Below are 22,456 nucleotides of genomic sequence, written 5' to 3'. Positions count from 1 at the left end.
GTTGCTTCCCGGCGATCTAGCCGTATGTTGTGCCAGCTGCGTACCGATTATTTATCTATTTTACGAAAATATCGCTTTATTCCAAGTGTAAAGTTATTCAAATTAAAAATTAAATGACCCGGTATTCGGACGAGGTCAATCTGCAGTAGCGCATGGGTCACACGCCAATATGGCGATAGAACGCAAACGGCGGCAAAACGTATATTAACAACGGTTCCTGCGTCACTATGGTGGGAAACGAACTTCCTCACATCCTCATATTATTACAATGGTAAGGAAGGTTCAATTTGTGCGAAGTGAATCGAAGCTGAAGTGTAGAAGTATGTCAGAATGATGTTGTTATGAAATAGGCCGCAGTGGAAGAGTGGTGGTTCCTTAAAATCTACGGTACCGGCATTAGATTTACAAACGTCGATATCTTTGCGATTTTTGTGTGCAATAAATGCCCCTCGGAGGCTGCATCCTGGAGAATATGGCTTCCGTCCCCGGTCGAAAGGTAACGTTCATTTAATTTTAAAAGTGGTGTGAAATGAGAGATGGGTTTGGATAGCCGTAAGGTTGGACTAGGCTCGTTACTAGCCTTGCGGACCTGAGCCTGCCCCTAGCCTAGTCGTAGTACTGTATAGGCTTTTAAACGTGTTTCAGGTCATGCAGCGTTAGTTGAGTCTGGAATTTTTGAGCAAGTAGGCCTATTTGGGGGTAAAGAATTACAGGTAGGTTAGGACAACTTACTAGCTGATTGTTGCCGCAGAAATAGCCTAGCCTAGGCCTACAGCCCGAATCATTTTCTTTCATATAGGCCTAGGGGTAGGAATATTGTGAAACTGGAGACTACTACCGCCCCCCCCTCTGGTTTGGTAACTTATTTGTTTATAATAAAAATGGGCTCTGTGTTTAGGCCTGTTACAACCCCACAGTGATGAACAAAAAAACATAAAAGATTGTATATATCAGGTAGCCTAGGCCTAGTTTTATGCAGTGCTTCGTTTGATTATCCAATATAGGCCAATCGGCACTCTCCACGCTTAGGTTGTTGACTCCTTTTCAACCTATTTATGGTAGACAAGGGATGAGGGTAAAACTGTACTTAAGTTCCGCTACCTGATTCTCACCAGTTGTCGACTGGGACAGGTTCCTCATACATAAATAGACATTGGCCTATCCTTTCCTATTAAGCTAGGTCTTGACCTAACCAGATCTTACCTACCTAACCTACCTTAGGGCAATGTTCCCTGACCAGGCCAGGGGGGCGTGGACATCTCCAAAAAAGGCTGTAGGTAGATCTGATAGACCAGGCGGGTATTTAGCAAGAAATGGCAGTTTCTTATAGTATTTTGGTTGCTTACTTACAATTTAAAGTAATTTTTTGGCGGTCGGCTGTAATTAACCTGTAATTAACACCAGAAGTCCATCCAACAAGGGGTTTCCATACGCGATCTTCACAAGACAGAGCACGGGTACATCTGTTTCGAACGGTTCATATCCAGTCCAGCTAGTGCAATAACTTATTAACGTTTGGGTACCATCCCCCCAGGCCAGTACTAAACACGGTGAAGGGACATTCCATTTGGCCGACAACAAACAAATGCAGCGCCAGTGTCAGAAGCCCTAAAAGTGTAGAAAAAACAAGTTTCCAAGGTATTGCACTTGCCGGACGGGATATGAACCGTTAGAAACAGACGTAACCATGCTGTCTTGCGAAGATCGCGTATGGAAACCACTTTTTGGATGGACTTCAGGGGTTAATTACAGCAGACCCCCCAAAAATAACGTTAAATTGTAAATAAGCAACCAAAATACTATTAAGAAACTGCCATTTCTCGCTAAATACCCGCTGTGTATCTACAGTATTACTTAGAAATACCAGGCAGTAACCTGTCCCACTCGGCAGCTGGCAGGAATCAGGCTGCACAACTAAAGTTTTACCCAGATGAGTTGCTGCTGTCTTGTGCTTATGAATTGTTCCATTGTAATGTGTATGCACCCTTAACCTGTTAAGCGTCACCCACGTAATAACGTTTACTGCGATCTACTGGTAGCGCCTTCAACGGGATATTACGTTCAAGACTTTAACTCTGCTTTTCAAGCTGTCAGCCCGTAATAATACGTTTACTCGTATGGAAAATGTTGGAACATCATTTGGTAACACTCTCAGAACACGTAAGCTGTAATTGATGACTTATTTCCTCCCTGGCAACTCTTTTCAGTTGGTCGCTTGATGCCTAGATGACTATTTTTTTTTTCAGTACGCTTCGGGCGTTTTCAGAGACAATACGGTATTGACGTCGTTCTCAATGAATGTCACAAAGAGGAGGCGTATGTCTTCAGGTGAGATAAATCAAATCCTAGACAGGTGTCTGATACTGAAGACATATTTGATGATGAGAGCTCTAGTTCTGAATCCTCCATGATGAGGATATTGAAGAAACAAACTTTTCTTCCAATAGCGGAAGTGAAGATGAGAGAGAGAGAGATGAGAGAGAGAGAGAGAGATGAGAGAGAGAGAGAGAGAGAGAGAGATGAGAGAGAGAGAGAGAGAGAGAGAGAGAGAGAGAGAGAGAGAGAGAGAGAGAGAGAGAGAGAGAGAGAGAGAGAGAGAGAGAGAGAGAGAGAGAGAGAGAGAGAGAGAGAGAGAGAGAGAGAGAGAGAGAGAGAGAGAGAGAGAGAGAGAGAGAGAGAGAGAGAGAGAGAGAGAGAGAGAGAGAGAGTGTTTTTGAGAAATAATTTGATGATGAAATCATTGATTACCTCGTGAAAGAAACAAACAGATTTGCAAATCAGTTTCTAGATGAGAATGTAGAACATTTGTCTCCACAATCACGAGTACGTAGATGGATTGTGTGTAGCCCCCTGCTTTAGAGATTGGCATACAAAAGAATAATAGTGCATGTATGTACAACACTTTTCATTCAGTATTTTGTAGTCTTATGAAATAAAATAATAGTAGTAGTAATAGTTTTTTATCCTATCATTTAATAAAATTCCTACTCTTAACTACAGTACGAATTATAAGCATAAAAATCAATATTAACTTTGAAAAACTATCATCAGTGATATGACCGCTAATTGCAAGAAAAAGCGTGACGGTATGTTAGCGGCGAGCTCATCCGGGGGGGACGCTTAACAGGTTAATGTGCACGTATGAAGGAACAGAATAGCCTAGGCCTACCAAATATGTCAGTTACTGTCAAAGAGGGGTGCGGTAGTAGTCTCCAGTTTTATTGATTACTACTGCGGTGTGGTTCCTGCAAGTCGCTGACCAGAATAGGCTATTTATTGCTTGTTATTTATGTTTTTGGTTATTTTCATGTTTGTTTATGTTTATATTTAATGTGGTGTGCATGTTTTCATGTTCATCCCTTAGAAACTTTTACTGTCTTTCGCTCAAGGTTTACTTTTATCCCAAGGGTTGGTACTAGACCTAAATACAGTTCCCATTTTGCATGCAAACTGGTTGTCTTCAGGGAAATTCAGGGGAAAGGCTCCACACAGAGATATTGTTTATTATTGAAGTTTATTGACTGAACAGTATAGAAAGGTATGTGTATGTATATATATATATATATATATATATATATATTTTATATCTATATATATATATATATATATATATTTTATATCTATATATATATATATATATATATATATATATATATATATATATTGGAATATATGACTGTGAAAAAAATTCTTATATAATTGTATACAAATCGCACTGTGAGCAAAACGGTTAAAGCTAATGAGCTATTTTTTTTTTTTGTATTGTACACAAAATTGCAATGATTTTGGTATATAACAAATTGTAAAACGATCAAAGCAACACAGAGAAAATATTATCACAAAATGATGCATGAATTCGTAACGCACGGACGGAAAAAAAAAATTTTTTTTTAAAAAATTCACCATAAATCGAAATATTGTGCTAGAGACTTCCCGTTTGTTGCTAAATAAAGGTAAATGATTGAATATTACTAGAATGTAAGAGTGTTAGCTTACAATTGCATTTTTCTACTATTTCGGTCAAGTCAAAGTTGACCGAAGGTTGAAATTTCAGCACTTATCGTGATTTATATGAAAATATTTCCAAACTGATAAAAGCTACAACCGTGAGTTATTTTTTGTTGCATTTTACATGAAATTGTGCACATTTTCATGTATAAAACTTTATGTAATGGCTAATATAAAATGGTGCAAAAATTACGACAAAGTGACTAAAGAAATTTTGAGATTTTCAGCAGTTAGTGCGCGGACGTAAGGAAAAAAGTTTTTTCAAAAATTCACCATAAATCGAAATATTGTGCTAGAGACTTCTCGTTTGTTGCAAAATGAAGGTAAATGATTGAATATTACTAGAATGTAAGAGTTTTAGCTTACAATTGCATTTTTCGACCATTTCGGTCGAGTCAGAGTTGACCAAAGGTTGAAATTTTGGCACTTACCGTAATTTATATGAAAATATTTCAAAACTGATAAAAGCTACAACCATGAATTATTTTTTGTTGTGTTTTACATGAAATTGCACACATTTTCATATATAAAACTTATGTAACGGCTAATATAAAACGGTGCAAAAAATACGACAAAGTGACTAAAGAATTTCCGAGATTTTCAGCAGTTAGTGCGTGCGGAGGTGAGGAAAAAGTTCTTTTCAAAAATTCACCATAAATCGAAATATTGTGCTAGAGACTTCTTGTTTGTTGCAAAATGAAGGTAAATGATTGAATATTATTAGAATGTAAGAGTTTTAGCTTACAATTGCATTTTTTAACCCTTTCGGTCGAGTCAAAGTTGACCGAAGGTCAAAATTTTGGCACTTACCATGATTTATATGAAAATATTTCAAAATTGATAAAAGCTACAACCATGAATTATTTTCTGTTGTATTCTACATGATTTAGCGCACATTTTCTTATATAAAACGTTATGTAACTGCTAATATAAAACAGTGCAAAAATTACGACAAAGTGACTAAAGAATTTCTGAGATTGTAAGAGCCTGACGCCGTCTCTTCCAAACACGTGTGTGTTCGTCGTCCATCGGGGTGGCAAGACGTTTGGCATCTTCACAAACAGAAACATACACACAGTTTGATACAGAAGATTCGTTGGAACATTATGAGTACCTAATTAGAATGCTTGCATGGCAGTGCAAGTAGTGGTGATTGTACATACATCAAGACAATAATGGTTAGGGAGAAACAGACGGAAATATTGTATGGTTGAAATCGCGTTCCTTTAGAGAAAGAAAACGAGATGCTCTTGTTGTCTTGTCCACTCCGATGGACAACGAACACACACGTGTTTGGAAGAGACGGCGTCAGGCTCTTACAAGATTTTCAGCAGGAGTTAGCGTGGACATAAAGAAAAAGTTTTTCAAAAATTCACCATAAATCGAAATATTGTGCTAGAGACTTCCCGTTTGTTGCAAAATGAAGGTAAATGATTGAATATTACTAGAATGTAAGAGTTTTAGCTTACAATTGCATTTTTCGACCATTTCGGTCAAGTCAAAGTTGACCAAAGGTTGAAATTTTTCACTCATCGTGATTTATATGAAAATATATCAAACTTGATAAAAGCTACAACCATGAGTTATTTTTTTTATATTCTACATGAAATTGCGCACATTTTCATATATAAAACTTTATGTTAAGGCTAATAGAAAACGGTGCAAAAATTGCGACAAAGTGACTAAAGAAATTCTGAGATTTTCAGCAGTTAGCTGATGCTTTCTTTTGGGATAAGAAAGAAATTCGTGCATGCGCAGCTGGGTCACGCTTGTAAACAAAACAACAGCGTGATCCGTGAACTCCCAGCATCCCTCAAGGCGCGTGATTTAAAAATTTTTGCAAACGAGGCCTATAAGTATTTTTCCGCGAATATTTAAAAAAACTTTTTGTAGTCGACGTATTTTACGTCCACTTGGCACCCGACAGACAACTTTTATCAAGCGTAAAATACATCCAGTCGACGTTAAAGGGTTAATGACCATTATCGGTCAGCGATGATTTTTGGTTGGCGGCGCTCGGCCAGGAACGGTACCCCCGCCATTAACCGGGGACTGCCCGTCTCTGCCAGTGACACCAAAGATTCTCTCGCGTTCCTTTGCTGACTCCTGCTGCTTCGTCAGTAGAGGGGCACCAAAGGGGGAAGACGATCTGCCTGTTTCCCCTCCGGCAGTTTCTTTTTGCTCAGATGAGGAGTTGTCCTCAGGAGGACATACCTTCTTGGGGCAAAGAGAGATTACCTCTCGTAACCTGACTTTTGTTCCGGAAGGTGTTGTGGAGCCTGAGGGGCTTGCGGAGTTGTGGCTTTCCTTAGGCCTCCCGGGAGAGCTGAATGTCTCTGGTTTAATCCATTACTTGAAGGCAGCACAAGGCCTTCCTGTCATTGCATCATCTAACCGTGACGACTTCGATGATAATGGTGTCCATTGGCTTGAGGGCCACCACTACAGCACTGGTGACACCACATATCCCATTGGCGATGGGCTCACAGGTGTTACCATCTACTTCGTCGTCCTTTGGTGATGTCCTCCTCCACACCCTGCTGTCGAAGACCAGCCTTGTCAAAAAGTCAAAGAAGAGAATAGGAAGTCATCGTCGTCTTCATCTTCTTCATCATAGTTGAGTGCTGTCACCTCCCCTCCCTCTAAAGCTAGCAAGCGAAAGAAGAAGAAGGGTACCTTGCCCACCTGCAAGAAGTCCCATAGGGCTTCAAGCGACCAGCCTTCCCCCACAGAGAAGGCTACCTGTTCTCTTGCTAGTGGTATATATCCCGAGTACTGCCACTCCCATTGCCGTGTGCACAGGAGCAACCGCTGCCTGGGGTTTCACGAACCCCCAGCGCACTGATACCTGCCCCTGAAGTTCACCTTCCCGTGCCAGTAAGGGTCCCCAGTCTACAGACTGGGATCTCTCTGCCAGCTCAGACCAGCGAGAGAAAGTGAGTAGAGAGTGGGAAGGCACTCATTCATCTCCCTCCTGCTCTCCGAAGAGAGCAGCTCAGGGGTCCTTGGACGGTGATCCAGGTCACCGGCTTGCTCATCTGGGCAAGACAAGAGGTTCCCCACCCAGTCTTCCTCACTGTTAGAAGCTTTGACTTTTCGCAGGGACCGTTCTTCAGCTATTGAGTCCATTTCGGGACCCCAGAAGGACCCAAGGTCTTGAGGGGCTTGCCATTGTTGAGGCTTGCCAAAGGGGTCTTAGACCAGGTGGATTCCCTTGTGTCTAGGCAGGAGAATTCACTTTGGTTTACCTGATAGAGCAAGACACTTCCTCCACCTCTCACTCGCCAGAGGAAATACTACGTTCCCTCGGAGAGGCCTTTGCCGCCAAACAGGTTGACCTGGACCTGACTTGTCTGAGTCCTAGTATGTCGCTGGACTGCATCAGCACAAGAGTCTCTTTCTCGCAGTCGGAGGCAATGGCAATGGAATCAGCCGCCATGGCAGCATTCCAGACAGTCTTTTGGATCGATCTTTGGTCACTGGCTGTGGCCAAGATCACCTGAAGAAGATGCTACATTTAGGAGACTGATGTTGTCTGGAAGTAGGGCCATCACCTACCTAGCCCACCAGACAGCTAACCTGTGGGCGAACCTGGTGCTCAGAGTTGAGACGCAGTTTTGTCTCAGGTCTCCAGGTTCGTTGGGTCAGAGTTGGCATTGACACTCAGAGATGAACCTTTACTTCCACTTCCCTCTTCCCTAGACGAGAGGTGGAGGTTATGGTGGAAAGACTTCGTGTTGAGAACAGTGACATGCTGGTCCACCAGGCAGTGGCCCAAGACCTCGTGGTCTTTGTGTGGCACTGCAGCCCAACCTTCAGGTCAGGCTGGTTCTTCCTCTTTGGGTCTGAGGAAGTCCCAGGCTTCCTTGGCCCCTCGTAGGGGTACCCAGTCTTCTACCCCAGCAGTGAAAAGTGCTCAGTCGTGCCCTTTCCACCTGCCTGCCCATGCTAGAAAAGGGGCCAGGGGTACGAAGAAGGGTGGAGGAGGCTAGGGGTAGCGTTCCCTCCCACTTGCTGCCAATGGTGGTGGATGCCTGTCGAGCCATTGGGCAACATGGCAGCGATACAAGATTTGGGTCGAGAGACTTTCAAGAACTGTTGCCAGCCACTAGATTTAGTCTTTCTGTTGCAAGATCTAAAGGTCCTGTGACATCTCTGCCTCACACACAGCCAAGAGTTTTAGATTGGAAGTTGAGTGAGCATATGCCCAGTAGAAGTGATTTATATTTGTTGCTGCGATTGCCTTTTACATTAGGGGTATCCTTTAACACAAGCTGGAATGGCCACTGAATCTTAGAAACAGGGTAGCTAACTGGCAGAGAGGATGCACTCATTGGATTTTTGGGTGTGGATGAGTAGCTTGCTACCACTGTTCCCTTTCACCTCTTTTGCGCACCTTGTATTTTGTTTCTGCTCTGTCTTGTGGTTTTGTTATTCTCTAGAAAGGAGAAAAAACACAACCACTGCCAATGGGGGGGGGCGCGGGTTCAAGTAATCATGCGGTCACTTCAGTGTTCCCTGAATTTTGTTAGACAGCCGTGTAGAAAGCTAGTAGCTATGTAGTTGCTTGGTAAAGTGTATATAAAAGTTTATTTTATCATAAATTTTTTTTTTTTTTCCAACATACAAACCTAAAGTTCTTTACATTTATGTCCCACCCCTCATTATGGTAGCTGGGCCGAAAGGCAAAATGGATTGCAGTCTGACAGGTGGGCGGGGCTTCCCCTACCCATCAGTAGGTAATGACCTTGTCTGTTAAATGGCTGTTCCAGCTGGCATTTGCAAGCAAAATCTTATGTAAAGAGCTTCAGGTTTGTATGTTTGGAAAAAGACAAATTACTTTGAAAAATGCTATACAGTATTTGTGGTTTTGCTCGAAAAATTAAAATGGAGCAAAAAAATTTTTTTTTTTTTTATTTATAAATTCCTAATGTTCTTTTGTGAGATTTAATCAATTTGACCTAACTTGTTTCTAATTTCTACTCCACATCTCCTAAGTGCTCCCTTCTTTACTGGGCATATTAAGTTAAAAGTAATGTGTCACAGTATTTGTGGCATGGTGTAACCTCTCAGTGGTCATCTGTCTATAGCGTTAATGAAATTTCGGGTAAGTGGTATTACTGCACTGTGTGCTTCAGGAGTTACAGACATGGATGTCAAATTGTAAAAGATCAAAACCATTATGGAGATAACTTTGTAGACATTTTGTTATTAGTTATCTTTACTAAATGAATAAATGTGAATCTATGATTTTCAGTTTAGATTGAGAATTTTTTCATGTGATATTATTATTTGGTGTTGGGAAAGTTTACCTTAAAGATCTTGCAGTGATTTGTGAATATGTAAATCTTAGCCATTATCAAGTAGAAGTACTTTCACTGTTAAAGCATTCATAACTACCAAATTGTTGAGTGAAAACTTCCATTGGATCACACAGACAATTCCCAGCTACCATCAGGTGTGTTATAATGTAGCTATTTTCTCATATCTGTGAGAACAATTTATTAATAATTTCCATTGTCCTACTTCTCTTACAGAGTTTCGAGTACTTGTGTCAGCACTGTGGAAAGGGTCTTGTAAGGCCCATTCAGTTCTCATTTGATGAAGCTGTTGTTACATGCGACAATGAAGACTGTGAATCTCGATTAGATGTGTCACCTTGGAGCTGCGTTGTTAATCGTAACATAAGACAAGTTTATATTCCGGCATCGAATCAAAGTAAGTTCCTGTTTGTCCTGATTAGAATAAAAAAATTCTTATCCTCTATTTAGGAGTATGTTCATTTCAAACTAATTTGGTCATTGGAACATCTTAACAAGGTCTGAGAAGTTGCATATTTTGTTTTATCCATTTCAAAAAGTGTGGTTTGGCATTGTGTATTTTTTGACATGTCTCTTCTGAGTGTTGTAGGAACAACCTAGATGTCCAAGATGTTGGCATGTATGTAATTGCCTAATATTGCCCTCAAATGTTGATCCTTACTCGTTTTGTTTGCAAGGTTAGGATGGTTTCTGAGGCCTGTGCAGGGTTTCCTTTCCAGTGGCAGATGTATGGCTCCAAGCATAAGAGGGCCAAGAAGACTTCTTAACTTTCCTGGGTGTAGCAGACCTCCTTCACTCTTATATCTCTTGGTTGTGCCATCTCTGCTTGGACTCTGGTTTCTGTTGGGACCAGTCCTTTCAATTTTCCCTTGCTGCCCAGCCCTGCTCATCAAGAACTGTGGGCAGCTACTCACTGCCCCCTTTTTGCAACAATTCAGGTGTTTGGCTGATGAGTGTCACTCATGCCCACATTGACCAGCCTCTGAGACTGACATTCTTGCTTCTAAATTTTTGGGCCAGCCTATAAGGCTACTATTGTAGTCAAGGGAGTTGCTGTAGTTTTGCTTGACATTCCTTTGTGTGACTGGTACTCCTGCTTATGCTAGAAACACATCTGCTGCTGCCACTGTTTCTGTTGTATTTACGATAGGATTGTCTTGCCAAACCCTTGTTCAGATGATGACTTCCTCTGCTGCTGTGAAGGAGTTAACCAAGGTGTTAGTAGGACTAAGGAAAAGAACCACTTGTATATCTCCATGTCATCCTCTAGTAACATTGAGTTCTCTCTCTTTTTATCAGTCTGGTCCCTGATTGTAGGATTGGTAGGGAGTAGGCTTAGAAGTGTTCTCCCAGTAGGACATCCTGTTGAACTTTTCATTGGCACCACTATTTTTGTGAAGCCCAGACTTCTCGGCATTATGGAGGGAGATGCCCATGCCCCCATGCTCTCAAGACTGTCCTGATTCCTGAGAATTGGTGTGGGATTATCTCAATTACATGCTTTACCACCCAGCCATACCCAGTACAGGCAGTTCCCGGCTATCTGCAGTCTCGGTTATCTGCGATCCGGTTTTACGGGGCTTGTCTAGCGATGACGATAACTGAATTTTTGACATTGATTCCTGGTTATTGTTGCTGATAACCGGTTCACGCGCTTATCGCGCTGATAACCAGGGATCAGTGCTATTATCGCGGTTACGTGGCGCTTTTCACCGTTTATCGGAAACGCCCCACCGATAACCAGGGACTCCTGTGCCTGTTCCTTCCCAATTTTACTGGTTAGTGGCAACTGATTTTCATTCCCTTGACCTGTGTGCAGTACTGGGCCTACAAATCAAATGAAAGCGGAACCCCATCCAGATAACCTTGAATGAACAAATAATAAAATTCACCCTGTAAATCAAGCACTGGGCAGTTTCAGCCATTCAGTTCATTAAAGTGAGTATATTATCTACATTCGCACGGCATTGGTTTAACCCTGAGATGGAAACTGGACTGCTTCATTGATTCCAGAATTTTAGTATCATTCAAATTCCTCAGCCAGGTTTTGGCTTTCCCTGCAGTTCCACAACTAGAAAGGACAAGAACTTGCCATTCAGTACCTCATAAGGAAAGTAACACTTCATGCTTTACAAATAAATATTGGGAGTAAAATATTAAATGAAAACGTATATAATATCAATGAGAAGGAATGATTGCTGTTTAACTTGGAACCACCATGCTAGCTTAACTGCTCTCTCTAGTTAGACACAAACATGTACACAACAACACTAAGAAAGAAAATTATATACAGCCAGCAAAAAGAAATTTAAGAGGTTAATGCTGTTGAACAGTAGGCTTAGTAAAAAAAGTACTTACAAAAAACTTTTGAAACTATTAGTATAGAAAAAATTGCAAAAAACTTCTGAAACTTCTTCCAGTCTGGTGAAGTAAGGCTGATGGTGCTGTACACAAAGCTAATCATTTTAACTGTAAACTTATTAATGTAATAAATAAATGATTTTACCTGCACTCCTGGAAAACTAATATAATAAAAGGAATAACAGTAGAACAGTAAAATGAAATAAGAAAAAAACTGTAATCCTGAAGTGTTGTAAAAAGCTGAGTTTCTGGGAGTTGTTAACCAGCTGCCAGGCACTCAAAGAATGAGCTAGGGACTTATGCTAACATACATGAACTGTGTGATCCTTTTCTTTTACAAAAGATTTTATGTTTTATCATTATCATACATGAATATAATGGTAAAGTAATTGGTTTAAGATGAAAAAAATGTTTGGTGCTTGGTTATGTAGGCATCAATGGAAATGATGAAGCTGATACAGTGGCCAAAGCTTCTACTACTAAGACCAGATCAAATACATTCATTCCTGTCTTGATAATTTACTACCTTTAAATCCCATCTTGGATGAAGGGCAAGGTTTAGGAAATATAAAGAATACTTACCTCTCATGTTTTAGTGTTCATTCCAAAGAGAACGCCACATTAATTTTATTCTGTTGTTGAGATGGTCATATTTAACGAAGGGGTATTTTATGACTAAACCACTTGACCATATCCCAGAAAGTAGAGAATGAATATCAGGTCTTGGTAACAACTTTAAGAAAATTTTTCTAGAATCTTCAGTATTTATAGCTTACTTAATCTTTTAAGTTTTAAGGAGTTTAATATATGTAATAATAAGAACAAACCATTTGGGTCAGTCCTGAGAGTGTTCACTCAGTGGTATATTTGAACTGTTGTAAATTAGTTTGTATTTTTGTAGATAATTTATTTCAGATATTTTGTCTTGACAGGTTTTTCATGAGTTTAGAATCCATACCCATCAGTAATATCATAATCTAAGTTCTCATACAAAAGTTTTTTAGTTTATATCTGTTGACCTTTCCTTGGTTTGGTTCACCTCTCATAGTTTCATATTTGTTCATTATAACCCCAGCATGAGTTTTTCATCAAAACAACCTCCAAATTTTGACCATTCTGCCGTTTTGGAGACATATTTCAGATCGGCGTCGTCAGCATCTTAAACCCGGAACGTGTTGTAACCCGAGAAATAATTTTTGATGAGTATTATGTGAAGAGTGTCATAAACTCGGAATGTTGTAAGCCTAGCCCGGCGTAAAATGGGGACTGCCTGTATTGCTTTTCCTCATTGCAACAGATCCCAGTTGCTGCCCTGGTCAAGATTCTGATGCCCCCACTAACTATGCTTAGTGTTCTTATGTGTCACATCTGTTGCCCTTCAATCCTTTTGTGCATTTTCTTGGAGTAAACACACTGTTTTATCACACTCCTTGGATTCAGCTTCTAAGTGCTTTATACTTATTTGGTTATCATTTTTCATCCATTTCACTTATGGAGTCTTTTTTAGTGTGCATTTTCATGTGTTTAATTTGATTTTTTAAAAATTCAGTGGTGTTTTTTATTTTGTGAGCGTACTGAAAATAGCACAGTATGCAGTAGTGGTAGACATTACGTTGTATATGTCTAGTTCTACTGCATTTGTAATTGAAAGAATGTCTTGGCAATTAGTTGGCCCCTTGTGACTTTTTTTTTCTTTTTATGAATGCCAAGGTACCTCAGTTTCTGTTTTTACCATATTAGAGTTTGATTTCAAGAATTTAAGTAAATTCGGTTCAGTTAACTTTTGAGTGTATAATTTGATTATCTCGTGTCTCTCTGTACAGTACTATCATTTTTGGAGAAGTTAAGGCAATAAACATGCAGGATTTTGGGGTCAGACATCCGTAGGTGGTGATGCATCTTAATTGTTGATCATCATCATATTCTTATTGAAAATCAGTATGGTATATGTATGAATTCATTATTGCTAATTTTTTTTTTTTTTTTTACAACAAAAATAAAAACTTTTGAGGTCTGTTTGTCATGCTTCTAGTAAGGTAAAAGATTTTCATATAAATTGTATTTTTATTTCAATTTTTCCAGGACTCATTCAACATTGGAGTAGAAGCAGCAGCAGTAGCAGTGGAATTCAAAGTGATGTCCGAAGTCCTGGATTCAGCCCAGCTCGTTCTTATGATTCTGTAACTGACCGAGAAGTTGAAAACCTTCTTCAAAGATATATAAATGCTAGACCAAAGATTGCAAAAGAGATGGCCCAATCTTGTTCAAAGCCTAATAGTGAGAAAGTAAAAGCTGATGATCTTAACTCATTCTCTTCATTTTTTGAGTTGCTTGATGGTCTAGATCTAGAAGGTTCAGATCAGACTTCAGGCAAGGAAGGTCCTCTCAGGACCGCACCAGCTGCCTGTGACGAAGTTAAATTTGACCCTGTATCCTCTGAGTTAGAGTCTTGGATGAAGGGTTTTGAATCTCCTATGTCATCCATCAAGAAAGATCCTGGTGAAGATTTTGGTGCTGACCCAGCAGAAAGTGCTGAGATCAAAGATTCCATCTCTAATAGGTTATACATTCCAAGTAGAGGTTCAGCTTTTTCACAAGTCTCCCCTAAAAATGATTCTGTTCAGAGTAGTAGTAGTTGCAGCTTAGTAGATAGTGATGCTGTCATAGCAGAAAAAAACCAAGAAAGTACAGTTACTGCCATTGATAAGGCATTTGATGTAGCCAAAAATTGCACACCCTCATTTAGTGAGGCTCAGTTTCTTTCACCTGCGACATCAACAGTTAGCGAAGATAGTGGTTATGATGAATCTGGTTCAAAGATTAATTCTGTGCTGTTCCTTCCATCATTGGAGAAGAGAAATAATCAGTCTTGTGCCATTCCTGATCCTGACAAAAATACTACCTGTAAAAAGAATAAGTTCTCCAAGGCATCTAGAAGCTGTGAGGAAAATTCAGAATCAGATCCTGTAATGCAATCTAACATTGTTTCAACTACAGCATCATCAGGGCCTTGTACCCAGTTGTCTCAGCTTGAGTCAGTTGTGATGAATGATGTGGGATCCTTGAACACGTCTAAAGAACAGTCTGGAAATCAGTCTGATCAAATGGGACAAGATGATGAGAAGCAGGCTGTGAACTCTTCAGGAACTTCGTTTGAATCTAGTCAGTTCAGTGATTCCATATCCCCAAGTGAAACCAAAAGTTCAGTTGCTTCTGCAGATACTAATAACAGTAATGCAAGTACACTTCAGGAGTCTTCAAGCAATAGTAGTAGTTCATTACAGTCCAAAGAATCAGAATTATATGTCAAACCACCCACCAAAAAATCTGGGAGACCAAGAGGTCGGCCCAGGAAACACCCGGAGGTGGAGCTTCCTAAGAGAGAGAATAAGCGTCGCAGAGTTACCACAAGGAAGGAAGAAATTTCACGCAGCAGTGCAAGCCTGAGTAAGGGATTGGCATCCGTTCTACAGACTCCTTCATTTTATGTTCGAAAGGAAGAAGTTCGACATCACAAGTAAGTTGCCATTTATCTGTTTAGGATTTTCATATTTTGTATGTGGCCTTAATCCTGGATTATGGATTGAAGAGATAATGATTATCAGTAATCATATTTGCATGTGATTATTGTAGCATATAGCTTTTTGAGAGTTATTATTAAATTATATAATGGTATGATATTTTAAGGAAACTGAGGAAGAACGTTTCATTATTTTATTTGGATTGATAATCTAGATTATGCTGAAGGTTAAACATACACTTATTTTCTAGGCCATAATAACTTGATATAGCTGGGTGTTCAAAAATGCTATGATTTATTTTTGCAAGTTATTAGTAGAAAGAGTAGTTGGAATGCAACTTCTTTCAGTTATGTGTTGCGTGAGTGATCTGAATGTCTATGCTGCTTTTTGTTGCCTAGAAAGTCATGGACATTGAGTAGGAAATGTACAAAACAAAACAAACAAGTAAAAAATGCGATAAAGTTTATAATGCTTTATAAAACTATCCTGTGACCAGCCAGCAGCTAAGTTGCTCCCCAGATACAGTCAGGTTAAGGTGCGTCGCAAACCTCCGGGAAGTGCTGCCAGACGAACAATCCACGGCTAAACTAAACCTTAAATAAAATAATAACTACTGAGGCTAGAGGGTTGCAATTTAGTATGCTTGATGATTGGAGGGTGGATGATCAACGTAACAATTTGCAGCCCTCTAGCCTCACTAGATTTTAAGATGGGAGGGCAGACAGAAAAAATGCCTAAAGGACAGACAAAGCCATCGCAGTAGTTTTCTTTTACAGAAAACTAAATTTCATATAAGCAACTTACCAAGTAATTATAAAGCTAACGTTTCTAATTAGCGCATCAATTTTTTTTTAAATTCAAGTTAGTGCTGCTTCTGTTTTTGTGTAGATGACAGGCCCCACCCACTATCAGGGAACATGGGAAACAACATGGTAGGTAAGCTCAGTTTGTTTCTGCCGGCTCTGGTACACACATCGGCGCCATGTGCAGCAGCTTTTTGATTGTTTTTTAATTATCTTTTTGCATGTTGAAGTACAATTACTGTGCTTTGTTTTGGTTGCACAGCAAGCTATTGATAGTTTTTTCTGAATTATGTCAGATTCTAGCCGTTCGAGTATTCGGTGCAGCAAAGGCTGTAAGACTAGGCTCATAAAATCTTGTTATTTTAACAAGCTTTTGGTACTTTCAATCTGTAGTAAATCTACGGGGCAAGAGTGTAGAATTGAGAAAATCTGTAATGAATCTTCCTCATGGGTTAAACAGCGGAAAATTCTAAGGTCTCACTTAGACAAACTAGAGAGAGATGGGAAGAGGAAAGTGGCTTCTAGACCCAAGAGATGTTCTCATAGTATAGAAGCTATGCCTCAACCTAGTTTAGAAGTTAGGCCTATTTCTCTCCCTCTACTCCCATTCCTACTGTTTCTCCTGTTTCTTGCCCTCCTACTATCCAACTTCCTACTCCCATGCTTGGCTCCCATGCTTCTGACCTAGTGCCATTGCCAATCTTGAATCCAGGTTCGATAAGAAAATTAACCTTGTAGTAAGTATATACAATGGCAGAGCTAGGAGTGTCACTGAAAGTGATAATGGATAAAGTATTCTCGGATAAAGTGATGAGTGAGAGTGCAGGCCAGTGGAAGAGGTGGCTATCCGTCCCGCCGGTTCTCCTAGACCAAGGTCCCTGTCCTGTGCCCCTGAACCTGGGAAAAGACGTACCGACAGTCTGAGGGAAGCCGGTGGGGTTTGGCCACAGGTAGTCGCCCCCTCAGCTGCTCCTGTTGGACAGTCCCAGGTGTCGGCAGACAGCCATTGGAAAGGTGCATCTTTGGAGGTTGATCAGTTATCCTCAAGCTCTTCCGATGACTATGGCATGGACAGGAGGTGCCACAAATGGTACCTAGACTCTTCCGGGCCACTTAGGGCTTTCTGAGGATGTTAATCGCCATCCAGATCCGCTACCTATTAAGCAGTATAAGAAGTTTATTACCAGTCCCTAGCCTTCTTGTAATTACACTGTGGACCCTTCTGTCCCTGCTCCTATCCATCAGCATCCATTGTGTGTACGTGGAACAGTCTGGAGTCCTTCTCACCTGAGCGCTCAATGGCTGAGCGCCCTCACCAGGCTCCCAAGCGCCCAGTGACAGCTCACAATCTCCCGATGTCCACTTTCAAACGTCTGGCGCTAGCTCCTGAAAACCGTCAGCTCAGAGACTGCTGTCTCCTTTGCCTCCTCCAGTTAGGCCTACAGCGTCATCTCCTTCGCCTTTGGACCATGATGAGCCGACTCTGGCTCTTATTGAGCAGCTGTTAGCCCAAATCACGGAGTTGTTAAAGAAAGCTCCCTTCGCTCCCAAGACTTCTCAGGATGATTTTCTGTCCCCGGTCTCCTCAGAAGAGGAAGAGGTCGACCAAGAACCTGCGCCTTCTTTGGCTTATGCTGCTTTACTGTGGTACTTTTTGGCAAATTTTCCCACATTTTTTGCCCTAGCTGCCCCATCCTTGCCTGCTTCCACCTTTTTAATGAGGAATCAACCGGACGACAGGACAAGACTTCCCAAGATGGGACTCTCTGCATCGTCTAAAAAGTCCTCCATTTCACTTAATCTTACGTGACTGGTGAAGCTCCTCCTTTGGAAGTTGCTGCCTCCACCCAAGGGGACTTCTCTCATTGAATCGACTCTCCTCGCCATTCTGCAATCTTGTTGGTGAAGATAATGTTTCCTTAAGCAGAACTAGATCATCTAGGTAAAAGCATTTTTAAGGTCTTCGAAGGCCTTAGTTTCCTGGATTGGACAGTGGGCTTACTGGCCAAGAAAATCAAGGACCACCAGGATCTAGTGGGAGATATCCCCTCGGACTGGCTCGGATTTCTGTCCTGTGCTGACATAGCCATTAGAGATGGCTCTCTAGAGCTTTCCTCTCTATTTACCTTTGGATTACTGAAGAAAAGAGAGCTCTGGTGCTCCTTTACTTCCAAGGGAGTGACCCAGATTCAAAGTCAGCCCTGTTGTTCTCGCTTCTAGACCAGCATCATCTCTTCCCTCAGGACACAGTGAAGGCAATTGCATCAGATTTACAGAAGAAATCTTCGCAATACTTGTTGGCCCAGTCGTCTTAGCATTCCAAGGATTCGGCCGCCTGTCAGACTAGGACTTCTTCACCCCTCCAGCAACAGCCCTTTTGGGGAAGTAGACTTGAGCCCCATTCAGGACCTGTACAAATGTCCAAGTTATGGCCAGGTCTATTAAGAAGATCTCTTCCAAGACAGTACAGTACCTAAAAAATGAGGAGGAGGTCCTTTATGTACCCGCAGAAGCCAGACTTCCAGAGTTTTGGGAGAAGTGGCTGGTAAGAGAAGCTGAGCCTTGGATCATCAAAGTTCTGAAGGAGGGTTATGTCATCCTGTTCCTGGAGAGCCCGCCATTAGTCACCTCTCCCGTCACATTGACAGCGTACTTGATAGGCTCCGAGAGGCATATGGCCCTTTTGGAGGAAGTTTCCTCCCATCCAGAGAAGAGAGTCATTGGAAGTTGTAAAACACCAGTTCCCGGTATAGTGGTCAAGTTCTCTGTTAAGGAACACAACCAGGGTTAGAGACTGATGTTCAGCCTCTCTTCCCTATTGAGTTTGTGCTACAAACCCATTTTTAAAGCATTTTGGATGGGCATGGCTTGAGGACCTGTCAGAGAGAGAGGGGACTCCTTACCTTTGTGAAAACTGAAGAATGAGTAATTTTGAGTACCCATTCTTCATTAATCTTGGAAATACCTCAACTTTAAGTGAGGCAGAGTCATCTGCCAGTCCACAATGATGTTTCAAACTAGCAGCAGCCTTTTCCCCAGGAATATGACATACTTTATGCATATAGTAAACAGTGTTCACTTAGTTTGCAGTACTCATAAGTCTGGGAGTTGTAGTGCCTTGAAGGATGCAACTTTCAGATCTAGGTGGATTTCTCACATATTTATTGTAGACAGGTTTGTGATCAGTTATGTTCAGCCCCATCCCCAAGCAACAGGTACAGCAACAAGCTTAAAGACCCTCAGCAGATTTTTCTTTATTTCTACAGAAGAAACTTCCAGCCCCCTTAAATAATGGGTTTAGGGCAGCCCTCTCACAGGTTTTAGAGCTTCAAGGGATTGAAGTCACAGACTCCAGCGACTTCAGGAGGCATTTGAAGCTTTAGGAGTAGTTTCCGTCACAGAACAATCCAACTTTTGTGAGTGGGACCTCTCCTTGATCCTTTACAACCTGTCCAGAGACCGACTGCTGCACAAAGCCTGACTTCAGCATCTTGCATTGAAGACTGTATTCTTACTGGCTTTTTCACTTCAGCAGACTCATCAGCAGATTTTACATCTGTTTTGCCAATATCACACACACTTAGGGCAGGTCCTCTGTGCATCGTCATCCACTTGACACAGTTCAGGACTATGCATCTACATCCTGGTCAAACTGTTATTGTATCTCTAGTTATGTATGTGGGATATCCAACTGCTGACAGTATCTTATGAGAATATTTAGGGCACTTGGTTCCTGACCTTTATCCCCAATTATCTCAAATCCATTGATCAGTTCTTTTAAGGGATCTGTTTCTGCTGAGCTCTTCACTTCAGTAGCAGTTAAGGTTATTCATAATTGATGGTTTCATATAAGTAGGTTATTAATAATTGATGGTTTTATATAAGTAACTTACCAAGTAATTACGCAGCTATTGGTTCCCTAACTGACGGCAGCTTAAAAATTCAAAATTCGCCTGTGGCACTGTTATTGTTAGTGTGTAGGTGACAAGGTCCCGCCCACCATCCGGGACTCGAGGAAACAACCCAGCGGAGAGCTCAAGTCGTGTTCTGCCGGTTAACATCGGAAGTTTTCATGCAGCTGCTGACGCTTTTTGGCTTTTCTTTGCACGAATTTGGTGAAGTGTTCAGAATTTGTTGCTTTGTGGCTTCAGAATTTGTTGCCTTGTAGATTGCTACCATTGCCGAATTGTTGTTTGAGTTAACTGTAGGTATCATTTAGTTAACGATGTCAGAGTCCAGTTCATCTAGTATTCGCTTTTGTTCTGAGGGTTGTGGAACTCGGCTAGCTAGGCTTTCTTAGGATTCTCATACAAAGTGCACTAAATATATGGGGCAAGAATGTAGTAAAGATAATACTTGCATAGAGTGTCAGGATTGGGAGGATAAGAAATAGGAAACTTTGAAACCTTGAAATCTCATCTAGAGAAATTAGAGAAAAGAAGAGGGAAGCAGCCATTAGGGCTGAAAGTAGGGCCAATGTAGATTCCATTCCTTTGGCAAATGTAGGGGATGACAGAACTACCACTCCTCCAATTCCTCCTTCTCCTATCCTAAGTCCTCCTACTTTACCATCTACTCCTGTTCCAGGTTTCCATGATTCCACTCTTAGTGCCATTGCCAGCCTCGAATCTAGGTTCGATCAGAAATTTAGTGTATTATCTAGTACTATTATGGAAACGGGATCAGCTATTAGATCTCTAATGGAAAAAAATGTGAGTATTGACAGGGCATTGAGAAGTGAGAGTGCTGTGTATATTGAGGAGGTGGCTGTCCATCCCACCAGTGTTCCTAGACGAAGGTCACTGTCCCGCTTCCCCACACCAGGTAGAAGACGTACCAGAAGTCCAAGGGAGGCTGGCGGGGTTTGCTCTGTTGAGCCTGTTGTGTGCTCCCAGGCTTCAACTAAACGCCATTGGAAAGGCGTTCTTGTTCATCAACTCTCTTCAGATTCGGAATCTTCCAGTCCACACAAGAAGCTCCCATTTCGTTACTCTGTTTCTTCATGCTCGCTCAAGAGACGTGGATATTGGCGACTCTTCTCCCCTGGCTGTCAAGAGGTACAGGGAGACTAGCCCACAACCTTCCTGCAGGTTTCAAGGCATCCTGATTCTCCTGCTCATCGTCGTCATTTCTTCAGAGACAACCCCGAGCACTATAAGCGTTCTAAGCGCCTGACTTCTGAGCGCCAAGCGCCCACCGACTCGCGCCAAACTTCCACTGATGAGCGCCTGCCATCTTGCGCTAGAATACCGCTGTTGAGCGCCTGGTGCCCACCGTCTCGCGCCATATTTCCGCTCTAGAGCGCCTGGCGCCAACTCCTGAACTTTCGACGCCAACAGCAAAACTCCCCCAGCTTCTGCTTCCGGGGCCCATGCACCTTCTGTTATTCTGTCTTCCTCATCAGTCCAGGAAGAGTCTTTAGCCCCGCTCAAGTACCAGCTGACTGAGCTTATGGGTTTTTTGAAGAAATCCTCTTTGCTCCAGAGTCCAAGGATAAATCATTGTCTCCTATCTCTTTGGAGGAGGAAGAGATTGTTCAGGATACGGTTCCCTCTTCTGCTTACTCGTCTCTTCCGCGTTTCCTCCTGGATAATTTCCCTGATTTCTTCGTACCCGCTTCGCCTACTTTGCCAGCTTCTACCTTTCTCATGAAAAAGCATTCGTCGGAAGGTACCAGGTTACCCAAGCTAGTTCTTTCCTCCTCCTCGAAGAAGGATCTCAAAGAAGTTCATGTCTGGCTGGCCGCTAAGAGAGAACAGGGCAAAGCGACATTTGCTTTTCTGCCCAGCAAATTGTTGAAGATGAGGTACTCTTACTATGCCACTGGGGAAGCTCCTTCCTTGGGAGTTCCTGCCTCCTCCCAAGGGGACTTCTCTGGTTGGGTGGCTTCAACTCGTAGAACAGCCTTTGTGTCGGCCAAGATAATGTTTTCCTCAGCTGAACTGGATCACCTTATCAAGAATATATGTAAGGTGTTTGAGATATTTAGGTTCCCCGATTGGGCCATCAGGTGCTAGCAAGGAAGATTGAAGACTGTCCTGATCTAGCTGAAGATTTTGCCTCCGATTGGCTAGGAGTTCTTTCATGCTCAGACAGAGCAATTAGAGATGGCTCTTTAGAACTCACTCACCTATTTTCTATGGGTGTCATTAAGAAGAGGGCACTCTGGTGTTTGTTCACCTTAAAAGGAGTCTTGCTGACTCAGAAGTCAGCTCTACTTATCGCTCCTTTAGACAAGTCTCACCTCTTTCCTCAAAACAAAGTGAAGGAGATTCTTTCGGACTTGCAGAGTATGTCCACCACTAACTTGTTGGTGCAGTCCACTATACGTCTGAAGGAGCCTGTGCCTTCCAAATCAAGATCATTCTCCCCTCTTAAGTCTCAACCCTTTCATGGAGGGAAAGCTAAGACCCAGCCTCAACCTAGATCGAACATGCAACCT

The 22,456-nt window shown here is 41.7% G+C and overlaps 1 protein-coding gene across 2 annotated transcripts in view; it reads left to right on the top strand.

Moving 5' to 3' along the window:
* The first annotated feature begins 132 nt into the window (after positions 1-132).
* LOC136825492 (serine-rich adhesin for platelets-like) overlaps positions 133-22,456 on the top strand; it is a 72,512-nt gene continuing 50,188 nt past the window's right edge. Inside the window, exons 1-3 of one of the 2 annotated variants that reach the window (XM_067082044.1) lie at positions 133-271; positions 9,546-9,726; positions 13,773-15,207. In XM_067082044.1, coding sequence (XP_066938145.1) covers positions 269-271; positions 9,546-9,726; positions 13,773-15,207 — 1,619 coding nt within the window. In that variant the 5' untranslated portion in view covers positions 133-268. Of the gene's footprint in view, positions 497-9,545; positions 9,727-13,772; positions 15,208-22,456 lie in introns of both variants that reach the window. The other variant, XM_067082043.1, reaches the window with a different exon arrangement.

This window comes from Macrobrachium rosenbergii, chromosome 37, assembly GCF_040412425.1.
Source record: "Macrobrachium rosenbergii isolate ZJJX-2024 chromosome 37, ASM4041242v1, whole genome shotgun sequence".
Taxonomy (NCBI): Eukaryota; Metazoa; Arthropoda; class Malacostraca; order Decapoda; family Palaemonidae; genus Macrobrachium; species Macrobrachium rosenbergii.
Note: the sequence above shows the minus strand (reverse complement) of the source record. Positions and strands in the feature narration are given on the sequence as shown.